The sequence below is a fragment of the Hyla sarda genome, chromosome 1 (assembly GCF_029499605.1).
Source record: "Hyla sarda isolate aHylSar1 chromosome 1, aHylSar1.hap1, whole genome shotgun sequence".
Lineage (NCBI taxonomy): Eukaryota > Metazoa > Chordata > Amphibia > Anura > Hylidae > Hyla > Hyla sarda.
In genome coordinates, this window is record NC_079189.1 from 6653699 (window position 1) to 6666851 (window position 13153).

General features: G+C 43.2%; 1 protein-coding gene across 1 annotated transcript in view; it reads left to right on the forward strand.

Moving 5' to 3' along the window:
• Nucleotides 1-3161, forward strand: part of LOC130312668 (vomeronasal type-2 receptor 26-like) — a 139765-nt gene extending 136604 nt beyond the window's left edge. Inside the window, exon 6 of the mRNA XM_056552589.1 lies at nt 2254-3161. Coding sequence (XP_056408564.1) covers nt 2254-3161 — 908 coding nt within the window. The remainder of the gene's footprint in view (nt 1-2253) is intronic.
• Nucleotides 3162-13153: the final 9992 nt, after the last annotated feature.

The following is a 13153-nucleotide window of genomic DNA, read 5'->3' on the forward strand; positions in this document are numbered from 1 at the left end:
TTTGAAATTAAAAGATTATTTGGACAGAATTGAGTTGCCCAGAATTCCAGAGGAAGAACTGGCAGAACTCAATGGTCCGTTAACTGTTAGTGAATTATAGAAAGCCCTGGAAACAATCAGGGGAAATACATTCCCAGGAGGGGACGGGTTCCCCTTTGAAATCTATTGGAGATATGAGGAGATACTTATCCCGGCCTTGATCAGGGTTATAAACAACTCCCTAGAAACAGGGGAACTGCCAAACTCAATGAGTGAGGCTAATATAATATTATTGTTAAAACCAGATAAAAAAAAAAGGAAGAAATAGAATTGTATAGACCAATATCACTGTTGAATACAGATATTACCGGTACGTCCTTGGCATCATATCATGGCGGGCCCGGCGTCATAGTGATGCCGGGACCCACCGCTAATAGCGCGCGTGCTATTAACCCTTTAGCCGCGCGCTCAAAGCTGAGCCGCGTGGCTAAAAGTGAAAGTAAAAGTGCCCTGCTAGCTCAGGGAGCTGTTCGGGATCACTGCGATGAAGTCGCGGCATCCCGAACAGCTATACTTCAGGAGAAAGGTCTCTTACCTGGCTTCCTGAAGTCCGATCACCGATTGAATGATTCAAGCCTGAGATCCAGGCTTGATCATTCAATTGCCGAAAACACTGATTGATGCATTCTTAGGGAGATGCATCAATCATTGTTAAAGATCAGTAAATGTAATGTTATAGCCCCCCCTAGGGGCTATAATATGGCATAAGAAAAGTGTTAAAAAATCACTAACCCTTTCAATGATCCCTTCCCCTAAGAAAAGTTTGAATCACCCGGCATTTCCAAGAATAAAAAAAAAACAGTGTAAATAAAAATAAACATATGTGGTATCGCGGAAATGTCCGAATTATAAAAATATACCACTTTTTAAACCGCATGTTCAATGGCGTACGCGCAAAAAAATCCAAAAAAGTCCAAAATAGCGTATTTTTGGTCACTTTTTATATAATGAAAAGATGAATAAAAAGCGATCAAAAAGTCCGATCAATGCAAAAATGGTACCGACAAAAACTTCAGATCACGGCACAAAAAATGAGCCCTCATAGCCCCCTGAACATGGAAAAATAAAAAAGTTATAGGGGTCAAAAAATGACAATTTTAAACGTATACATTTTCCTACATGTATTTATGATTTTTTTTCAGTAGTAATACAAAATCAAACCTATACAAGTAGGGGATCATTTTAACTGTGTGGACCTACAGAATAAAGGTAAGGTGTCATTTGTACCGAAAAATGTACTACGTAGAAATGGAAGATTTTTGGGTAAAATGACTGATGTCATTACAAAGTAGAATTGGTGGCGCAAAAAATAAGCCATCATATAGAATTTTAGGTGAAAATGTTAAAGAGTTATGATTTTTTAAAGTTAAGGAGGAAAAATTGAAAATGAAAAAATGGAAAAAGCCCCGGTCCTTAAGAGGTTAAAATTGTAGCAAAGACTTTAGCTAACAGAATACAGAGGATCATACCAGAACTAATAAATAAGGATCAGTGCGGGTTTATACCTGGAAGGACAACAAAACATAAAATCCACAGGGTGCTTACGAATATTCAGCTAGGTGAAGGTAGGGGTTCCCACTCCATCCTGTCTTTGGACTGTTTTTGACAGGGTTGAGTGGGACTTCCTTTGGTTGTCCCCTCTCCCCCCTGCTATTTGCAATGGTTATAGAACCTTTGGCGGATAGTATAAGAAAAGATTCGAAAATAGCAGGTTTTGGAGCGGGGGGGGGGGGGGGGGGGGACAAGATTACAATGTATACAGATGACATTCTGATGCTTCTCGAGGACCCAAACAAATCTTTACCGAGAGTGATAGAAATAATAAGTAACTATGGTAGATTCTCTGGACTGGCAAATGGCGAGATCGGTTATTAGGCCTCTGGGAGATGAAAATATAGGGAAGACATATGGACTAAGGGTAATAAATAAAGGTTTGAATGGCTGGGAGAGCCAGCTGAAACGTCGCTTTTTTTTTTGTAACACTTGTTTTAGGGAATAAACTCACTTTTTGTACGTTATGGACTGTGTGCTGCAGTGATATCCCTATGCTGCATGAAGTTGTGGGTATATCTGGCCTACACCCTGAAAGCTGCTTTGCATCGGGCATTTTTTTCATATTTTTTGGATGTGCTGTTTTTCTACATTTTTTTTTCTAGATAGATAGATAGCTATACAGATGAATGATACAGTATATTTTCTAATATATTCCTACAGACACTGACAAGTGCATTAAATGTCCAAGTGATGAATGGCCAAATGAGAGGAGAGACCGATGCCTGCCCAAAGTCATGGATTTCATCTCTTACCAAAATGACACAATGGCTTCTGTATTCTCCTGTGTCTCCATCTTCGGATGTCTTGTGACTGGCTCCATATTTGGAATATTTATCTCCTACCGGGACACTCGTATTGTTAAAGCTAATAACCGGAACCTGAGTTATATCCTCCTGGTCTCCATCCTCCTCAGCTTCCTCTCTGTCTTCTTGTTTCTTGGTCTTCCCAGTGATGTCACTTGTAGATTACGTGAAACCAGTTTTGGAGTCTTCTTCTCAGTCGCCGTCTCTTCACTTCTCGCCAAGACTGTTATGGTTTGTGTTGCTTTTAAATCCACCAAGCCTGGAAGCCCCTGGAGAAAATGGCTGAGTGTGAAGCTGCCCTATACCATAGTGTTGTTGTGTTCTTCCATTCAAGTTGTAATCTGTGTTATCTGGTTGTCTATCTCTCCCCCATTCCAGGACCTGGACACTCACACTTATCCTGGGAAGATCATCATTCAGTGCAATACAGGCTCGGATATCTGGTTCTACTCTGTGTTGGGTTATCTGGGGTTCCTGGCAGCGGTGAGCTTTGTTCTGGCTTTCATGGTGAGGACATTACCGGACACTTTCAATGAGGCCAAGTACATCACCTTCAGCATGCTGCTGTTCTGCAGTGTCTGGATCGCCATGATCCCGGCTTATCTGAGCACCACAGGGAAATCCATGGTGGCTGTGGAGATCTTTGCAGTAATGGTGTCCAGTGCTGGACTTTTAGGGTGTGTGTTTTTCCCAAAAGTTTATATAATTTTATTTATATCTGAACTAAAAAGAAAAACTGACCTTCTGGGGAAAAGGAAGGAATGACTGCACTATATCAGAATCTACTATTAATACAGTAGGGATTATAGAAACCTCTGCCACGATTTTGCTTTAACCCCTGAACCCTTGTAGAAATAATTAGGGATAAGAGGTTTTGTGATGAAGTAGGATTGATCGATACATGGAGAGCTCAAAACCCAGGGAAAAACACATATTCATGCTGGAATAAAACTTTTTAAACAATGTCCCGCATAGACATGTGTTTAAGTGATCAGTTGGGGAGAACAAAGATTATAAAGATTAATTATGGTGCGCAGTGTATCTCTGATCACTCCCCGTTATGTATTGAGATCGACACGGGAACGGGAAATCCAGCAGACATATGTAAAATTAATGCATACTGGTTCGAGCTCTTGGATAACGAGGTAATAAAACAACATTGAAATGAATTATTTGAAAGGAACTGGGACAAAGCGTCAGACCAAATCGTATGGAAATGGGAAAAGCATTTTTACGGGGGGAACTATTACATGTAATTGGGACAAAAAAAAATGAATTTAATAAGAAGGAAGAAATTTTAACGGATACAGTAAAAAAAAAGCAGAGGAAACATTTATAACGGATAGCTCAGATAATAATAAAAAGGATTGGGAAGAGGAACACAAAAAATTTGAAACATATTTAATTGAGAGAAGTAGAAAGAAAGCTAATTTTAAGGGTCAACAGGGATTTATAGATATGGGGAAACCTAAAAAAAATGAATGGCCTTAATTAATAATCAACAAGGGAACAGAAGTTTTTATGCTATCAAAGATATAAAAAGGGGTGACACAAAATGACCCGGAGAACATAATACAGGAATTCGATGGATATTTTGAGGTATTGTATGAAACAGAGTCGGATTTTAGCCAGGAGGAATTAAAAGATTATTTGGACGGAATTGAGTTGCCTAGAATTCCAGAGGAAGAACTGGCAGACGGAGGGGGCGGGACAAGATTACAATATATGCAGATGACATTCTGATGTTCCTCGAGGACCCAAAAATATCTTTACCGAGAGTGATAGAAATAATAAGTAACTATGGTAGATTCTCTGGACTGGCAAACAATTGGTCGAAATAGGTTATTATGGAGATGAAAATATAGGGAAGACATATGGACTAAGGGTAATAAATAAAGGGGAGGAATTTGAATACCTGGGGATAAATACATCAAGTGAGATAGGAAAATGCCATCAGCTAAACACCCTAAAATTTATTAAGGAAATGGAAAAAAAAGGTAAACCTATGGAATGATTTCAACTTATCTAAAGCGGAAAAGATAATATTGATCAAGTCAATTTTGATGCCGAAGATTCTGTATGTATTTGGATCTGCACCGATTTGGTGTGACATGAGGTTGTTTAGGAAAATTATTTCAATTTTCAACTCGCTGATCTGGGGCAGAAAAAGAACAAGAATTAAATTGGAATAATTGTATAAAAAAAAGAAGAATAGAAGGATAGATTTTCTGGATATATATATATAAGTATTTTTTGGCAGGCCAAATTTCTTTTTTGATGGAATGGAAAAAAATTGCTTTATTTGACTTTTTGTAATCTGATAGTGATATTCAGGGACTTATTCCAGTTGTTGGAATCGGGGAAGTTGGAGGAAGATTTTGATGGTTAAAAGTTTGGTTAAAACATGGAAGCTATTTAGGAAAGGGATGGATAAAAAAGGAGTAATGAATAGGGCACCAATGTTGGAGAATTTGAATATCCCTGAAGTAAGTGAGTTAGGAAAAATAAATTTGTTTAATAATATGGGGTGTATTAGAATAGAAGAGGTATGGGGGAGAGGTAAATTCAAAAATTGGACTGAACTGAAAGAAGAATTCAATCTAAATGAGGGAGGATGGTTGGATCATATTGGTTTAAAAAAAGCTTTCAGTGTGAGTTTATTAGTAACGGAGGATGCGTATATTCAGTATACCCTGAGATTATAAATAAAATAATGGATGGTAAAATAAACAAAAATCCCCAAATTTGAATCACAGGTTAATACAATTTAATTTTGTGTATAGACTTTATTATACACCTTGTTTCCTGGAAGTGATAGGTATCAGGGAAGTAACTGTAATAGATGTAATATAGAGAAAGCAGATGCATTTATTATGAAGTTGCCCAGGAATTGTTAATTATTGAAAATAAATATACTTCAAACTCCAGGTCTATCGGCTGCTGATGAGTTGCTTCACTATGCGGGTGAAGCAAGTGACTGTAGACTCAGACTGCTGCTGATGAAGCTGGTACTGCCACCCCACCCCTTCCCTGCAGTCATTGCAGTGGAAGGTGAGCGCAGAGGGCCCCCGAGTCAGACCTGCGAGAGGATGGACGATGGCGCCGATAGGCATTAGCCAACTGACTACGTCTCTGTAGTAGGTCAGTTTGTCCTCCCTCTCAGTGGATGTAAAAAAAGGCCCCCATTTTGTGCGGAAAGTGAGGGTCCAATAAGGTGGAGAGCCAGAAGTCATCCTGCTGCCGAATTGTGACAATTCGGCGGTCACTACGCAAGCAACTGAGCATGCATCGTGCCATTTGTGCAATTGACTCGGAGGGACTCCCTGTATCCATCTCCACTGCATACTGCCACATTGGCCCTTATTTACTAAGAGTGGAGTATAGGTTTCCTGGTGGGTTTTAATTCCCTACAATTTATTTCCCACGGTATTTACTAAGGTTTCCCTACATTTTACACTTTCCCTACACTTTGCTTTTTTTTTTTTTTTTTTTACACATGCTCTGATCTGTCAGGTTTTCCTCAGCTGAAATCCCCCACATTTTACGTGGAAACCTTAGTAAATATGTAGTTTTTTTGTGAAAATGTCATGCACGCCCCTTTTCGGAGACCATACCCCCTTTTCCAGGCGGCCACGCCCCTTTTCGGGTTTTCTTAGCAATATGGAGAGTTAGTCGGGGTTTTTCATTTCAGGCGCAAATTCTGGCGCAGACAGAATTTCTGGCGCAATGCGACAGAATCTGGCGCACAACCTGACAAAACATGTTGGGTGTGCAATAGTAAATGAGGGCCATTGTGTCTGGGTCTTCTGTCTCGCCTTCCTCATAACCCTCTAGCTCCTCTGGCTGCTCCTGCTCCTCCTCTCCTGTCAGATGACTAGAAAAACCACTCATTTCGTGAAACCTCACTGTGCCTCCCCCTCCTCCTCTTCCAGTTCAGCCCCCAAAGGGCTCATGTGACTGTGAGATGTAGGCGCCACGTCTCCATTGCCCTGACCAGCCATTGTTTCCAACAAGTGTTGTAGGAAATGAAGCAGTGGAATGACGTTGTTCATCTCATAATCCTGGCGACAGACTAATAATGGGGCTTCCTCAAAGGGCCTGAGCAAACGTCAGGTTTCACATATGAGCTGCCACTGGTTCACATTGAAGTTACACAGGGGAGTACCCCTATCCGCTTGGATCATCAAGAAATCAGTGATGGCTTTTCTCTGTTCGTATAGTTGGTCAAACATATGGAGGGTGGAATTTCAACGTGGGGCAATGTCGAAAATCAGACTATGTTGGGGATACCGTTCTGATGCTGCAGCTCAAGGAGAGTGTGCTTTGCGGTGTACGAGTGGCTGAAGTGCATGCAAAGTTTCCTTCCCATTGTTAGGATGTCTTGCAAATGGGGGAACACTTCAGGAACCGCTTGACAACCAGATTGAACATGCATGCCATGCAGGGCACATGGCTCAGCCTTCCTTGTCGCAGTACAGACAAGATGTTCTTGTCTGTCAGTCACCATGGTTCCCAATTCCATTTTTCGTGGTGTAATCCATGCTCTGATTTCTTTATGAATGACTTTTAGCTGTTCCTCCCCTGTGACTACGTTCGCCAAGGCAAACCATGTGAAGAACAGCGTGACACCGCCGTGCCCTGCAAACATGGGATGCTGAAGGGGCACTGAGACTTGTCCATGTAGTGGAGGCTGAGGACATGATGGAGGATGAGGAGGCGGAGTCAGACACTGTCAGAGGACCAATGGCCTGAGAGCGTGGAGAAGGAAGCTGCGTGATCTGTCCAAGTTGGTGTTGTGGCTGTGCAGGAACCACATTAACCCAGTGAGCCATAAAGGACAGTTATTTTCCCTGACCATAGTTACAGCTCCAGATGTCGGTGATGCCGTGCACTTTGGTACACACCGACAGGCTTAGGGACTAGCCCACCTTCTGTTCCATAAAAATATCCAGGGCTGGTACTTCCTTCTTTTCAAAGAAATGACGGCATTGGACTCTCCCCCTTGGCTCGGCACAAGCCATCAGTTCAATGAAAGGTTCAGAGTCCACCACTTGGAAAGGGAGGGACTGCAGTACTTGGACAGGAGCACATTCAGCTTTTGCACCATTGGATGAATAGGCGCAAACTGTTGTCTCTTGGACATGGCTTCGCTGATGGATTTCTGGCGGAATGACTGACTAAAAGTAGGAGTAGCAGGAGTATCTGGAGTGACAGTAGGAGGGTATGACACACAGCTCTATTCGGCTGATGTGGTGGAGCCTAGACTGGCTGAAAGAGGGAGCGGCGTGCCACTGGGTGATTCAGCAGGCTGGACCACCACATCGGAGCCACGGTTCTCCCAGGCCACTTTATGGTGGCGAAGCATATGTTGACGCAGGTCCGTGTTGCCAACATTGGGACCCTGGCCATGCTTCACTTTCTGCCGACATATGTTGCATGGCTATGTTAACCTCCTCAAGATGCTTGAATAAAAACTGCCACACCGCTGAGTAGCTGATTTTACCACCAACAGTCCGCACTAATTGACTGCTACTGCTGCCGTCTCCAGGAACCCTTGTTCCACTACCAACGGGAAGGTAGGCTGCCGTGAAGCAGATGGTCTCCCCCGGGCACATTTGGGTCCAGAATTTCCCCTCCTGCCACCATGCTGACTGCCAACCATGCTACCACCTTGCTGGCAACATGCAACCCTCTTCTCATGATGAAGCCCCTTAAGAACCCGACTCCCAATTGCGATCAGCTTCATCATCATCATCATCAATAAGTGTCTGCACGTCACTGATGTCCTCCTTAGGTTCCTCAACAGTGTCTGCTTCAGGACCCTGAACGCTGGCAACACCACCTCCCACGTCACTCTCCTCATCACTACTTGCCCGCCAAGCGGAGGAAGCGGTGGATGTCTCCTCCACTTCTTGGCTGGGCAGTAGCTGCTGACTGTCCTTTATTAGATCGTCCTCACTGAATAGTGGAGCTGAACCCACAGCATAAGATACTTATGTAAGGGAGGGAACAGCATAGGACAGATTCAATGGGAGGACACGGACTGCTCCCGGGCCATGCCATCTGAGGGTTGTGTCTGAGGAACCCACCGACTGTTGACTGGGGGTATCAGATGTCACTTGTGATGAAGTGGATGACCATGTTAACCAATCAATGACGACAGGTGGGTTGCTGGTCGAGACACGACTGCTAGCTGATACCAGGAGATCAGGCCTCTTGCTGTGACTCCTGCTGCCACTTGCCCCTAGTCTGCTGCTAGTGTTGAGCGGCTGAGGCCATATTCGAATTCGCGAATATTCGCGAATATATGGACGAATATTCGTCACATGTTCGCGAATATTCGCATATTCGTAATATTCTCGATTTATTTACGCATATGCGAATATTCGCGCATGCGAAAATTTACACATGCGAAAATTAACATATACAGTTAACATAAGCGAAAATTCGCATATGCGAAAATTAGCATATGCACATTTTCGCATATGCGAAAATTTGCACACCAGTCTCACACAGTAGTATTAGAGCCTTCTTTACACGACACAAGCTGGAAGCAGAAAGGGATGATCACTGTGATGTGTACTGTGAAAAAAAAAAAAAAAAAAAGAATATTCGTAATTACGAATATATAGTGCTGTATTCGCGGATATTCGCGAATTCGCGAATATGCTATATTTGCGAATAAAATTCGCATTGCGAATATTCGCGAGCAACACTGTCTGCTGCGACCTCTACCTGATGAATTTAGGCCTCTGCCACTCCTCTGTGCACGTCTTAGCACTTCTCTGCCTGACATACTTAGTGCGTATATGAGGGGAGTACAATACGCTCCACTACGTTTAAAACAGTGTTTGTCTACAACACCAGCGAGTGTGTACTTTTGGCTGGCTTTTCACAGTAACTAGGCCTTTAAGACTTTAACAGTAACAAAATGGTACACCACTTAGATGTACATATGTAGTATCTACTAATGAGGGGAGTACAATGCGCTCCAGTACTCTTAAAACAGTATTTGTCTACAATACTAGCAGGTGTATACTTTTGGATGGTCTTTCACAGTAACTAGGGCCTTGAGACTTTAACAGGAATAAAATCGTACACCACTTAGATGTACGCACAGGTTGCACTTAATAGAGGACAATACGCTTTTTGTGCTCTGCTCACCCTAATTGGCTGGCTACTATTAGCTTTTCAGTTGTTGTACACAACAGTGCTGCAGCACACAGTCCTGTGTACTACACCCAAAATAACACTTTCTCTCTCAATCTCACTCCCTTCCCTATCAGTGCTTCTAGGTTGGATTTGGGCTTGAGGTGAATTGCTGCTGTAATACACTCGCAAGTGCACTTTCTCTCTCAATCTCTCTCCCTTCCCTCTCAGTGCTTCTAGGCTGGATTTGAGATTGAGGTTAATCGCTGCTGTAAAAAAGCTTTTCTGTGCAACACACACTGCTCTCTGTCCCTCTCTCTGTCTGCAATAGAACGCTGATGTGAGTGGCCGCAAGATGTCTGCCGATTATATAGGGCTGTGACATCCCAGGGGTGATTGGCTGCTGATAGGCTGCATCCTGCATGTGATTCAGGGTCATCCCGCCTACCCTTGTTCCTGCCTTCCCAGGATTCCTTGCCCCATGTCCTCACATGCCGCCATTTTAGATTTCCTGGAGCCTGGACCGCACTAAATGGAGTTTAATGAAGCGATTCACGCGATCGAATCACGGCGATATTTGCATTAGTTGTGAACCAAATTTTTTCTGAAATTCGTAACGAATTCGGATTCACCACATTTGATTCGCTCATCCCTAAACATCGTATATCACTGTGAGCTCAGACACTAGACATCACTATATAGGAATTTAACATCATATATCACTGTGAGCTAACACATTAGACATCACTATATAGGAATATACATCGTATATCACTGTGAGATCATACACTGGGCATTGCTCTTAGAGATGAGTGAGCCCTGCGAATCCGGATTTGATCACCTGACTCCAGGTTCTCCAATTAATTGCTGGTTTATGTGTCATACAGTTACAAGAACAATAGGGCACAGCATGGGGAGGATGGGGAATAGGAGTTTAAGAGACTGATAAAACCCTATGTACTGCATTGCGGCCAACATTTTAAAAACAGAAAGTTGAGAGAGAGCAAGTACTGAAGCCTTTGCAAATCCTATTCAATTGTAAAGCAAGCTGAGCACAGGATTAATCAGTGGGCTGACCTCAGACGGGGACCTCCTATCACTTGCAATACAGTTGGCGCACAACAAATCCCAGCTAGTAGTATACCAGCCCATATAGGTTATCACATTACAAGCAGAGCAAAGCATTGTTAAGTGGGCTTACCTCAGACAGGGACCTTCTGTCACCTGTAGTACATTTGGTGCACTACAAATCTCAGCCAGCAGTAAACAAGCCCATAAAAACTATCACATTACAGTTTCATAACTACGCAATTAAAGCATTGAGGCTAAAAGTTGACTAGTAGGTGAGTGATAAATTACGCAAAAAGATAAAATTAACCTCCAAATCTTTTTCAATTAAAAATATATGTCAAGTAAAGCAATTGTTGGATGGGGTAGAGGAAAGAGCACCCCTGCCATGTCCTCTGTCAGTAAGAGTGTTGGTGGCAGCAGCAGCCAGATGCCTGGTGGTAGTAGCAGGAGCCCCGTCTGCAAGCAATGGGTTTTCATTGTCTTCCAGGGGTTGTATGGTTTCAGAGGATAGTACGGCCCTTGTTGACTGGTTGGAGGTCATCTCAGGATGGTGAAGGAGGAGTCTGATGATATGACAGTGAGCCATGTGTCAGTGGATTACTCAAGGTCTACAGTTATATGGCGCGGTGTAAATGTCTGTCCTAGGCGGTCTGTTCCATCATCTCTGTCTTTGCTCTGTCTTAGCATGAGGAGTTGTGTGAGGACAGTGAACGTTTGGAGTGTATTGCAAAGGTGGTGCAGGTGGAAGCAGTGACTGATCATAGCACTAATGGGATTGATGATGGTAGGCGTGGTAAAGATGTTGTAAGGCATCAAGGTGGATATGCTTAGGAGAAACAAGGAGTAGATGATCAGAAATCAGAATACTGAGAGGAGTGGTTTTGGACGATGCAGAGGAGTTTGATGATAAGGATGTCAGCAGGCCTGTTGGTCTTATAGACTCAGGACCACGCTTCAGCATCTACAGGCTTCAGAAAAAAGCCTTGCAGAGGAGGGGCACAGATGGGTGGTGTATCTATCTCTTTATAATATCCTGCTGGGTGGAAATTCTTTGCTATCTTACCAGATGCAGCGAACCAGGCACTGTGTCGGCACTGCAAAATGAAAGTAAAGTATAGCCAGGGTCCGACATTAGAAATGATGGTTCTATGTAAGCACATGAAGAGGCATCACAAAGCCTCACTACAAGTATCAGTAGTCCACCAATGCCTGCTCTCTGCTTGTTTGTCAAAATGATTCAGGTAGGAAGCAGTGAGTAATTTAAGCCTCCTATGTCAAATGCCACAGATTAGACAGTACTACCACCTCCCCTGCTTAACCCCTTAAGGACACATGACGTACTGGAACGTCATGTGTCCGCTCCCGATCTATAACGCGGGACCTGTGGCTAATAGCGCGCGGCATTGATCGCGGTGCTGCACGCTATTAACCCTTTAGACGCGGCGTTCAAAGTAGAACATCGCGTCTAAAGTGAAAGAATGCCGGTTAGCTCAGTGGGCTGTTCGGGATAGCCACGGTGAAATCGCAGCATCCCGAACAGCTTACAGGACAGCAGGAGGGTCCCTACCTGCCTCCTCGCTGTCCGATTGCTGAATGACTGCTCAGTGCCTGAGATCCAGGCATAAGCAGTCAAGCGGCAGAATCATCGATCACTATGAGAAACCAGTGATCAATGTAAAAGATCAGTGTGTGCAGTGTTATAGTCCCCTATGGGAGCTATAACACTGCAAAAAAAAAAAAAAAAAGTGGAAAAAAAAGTGAATAAAGATCATTTAACCCCTTCCCCTTTTCCCATAAAAAAAAACACAGTGTAAATAAAAATAAAAATTGAGGTAGGAAGCAGTGGAGACAGTTCGGTGGAGAAGTCCGGTATACGGGGAGCTGGTTCACAGCATCAGCGCAGGTGTAGTGGCCCTCAGAGGCTACGCCGACAGTTTCACACGTGAATACGTGCTTCTTCCGGCCTCTGAGCACCACTACACCTGCGCTGATGCTGTGAACCAGCTCCCCGTGTACCGGACTTCTCCACCGAACTGTCTCCGCTGAGCGGTGAGTGCACTTAAGTGCCTTCTTTTGTGTCTAATTTACAAATCTGTTTAACTTTCTGGCATCAGTTGATTCAAAAAAAGATGTTTTCCAGTGGAGTAACCCTTTAAAACTACTTAAATATATTCCTAGTTGATCCTAGCAGTGTTATACCGGGCTTTATAGTTCTAAGACAGTGTTATACTCATGTTTTGAGGCTAATTTCATTGCCGGTTCACGGGGAACTTGACATTTTCCAAAAGTTCACTCATCTCTACACAAGGACGGCTGATCATGTTATTTCTGTTCCTTTATCTTGTTCTCCAATTCTCTATAGTAAAGACAGTTCAGGCCACAGTCATCTGGGAACAGATCCAGAATAATGTGTGATGAGGTCAGACAATATATCCCATTATACTGTATAAGAAGAGGAGAGATGAGAGCAGTCACCATAATCTCACTGATACTATGAGCTGCCGTCTTCTGTGTCACCGATGTTCTTGCTGCTCCTA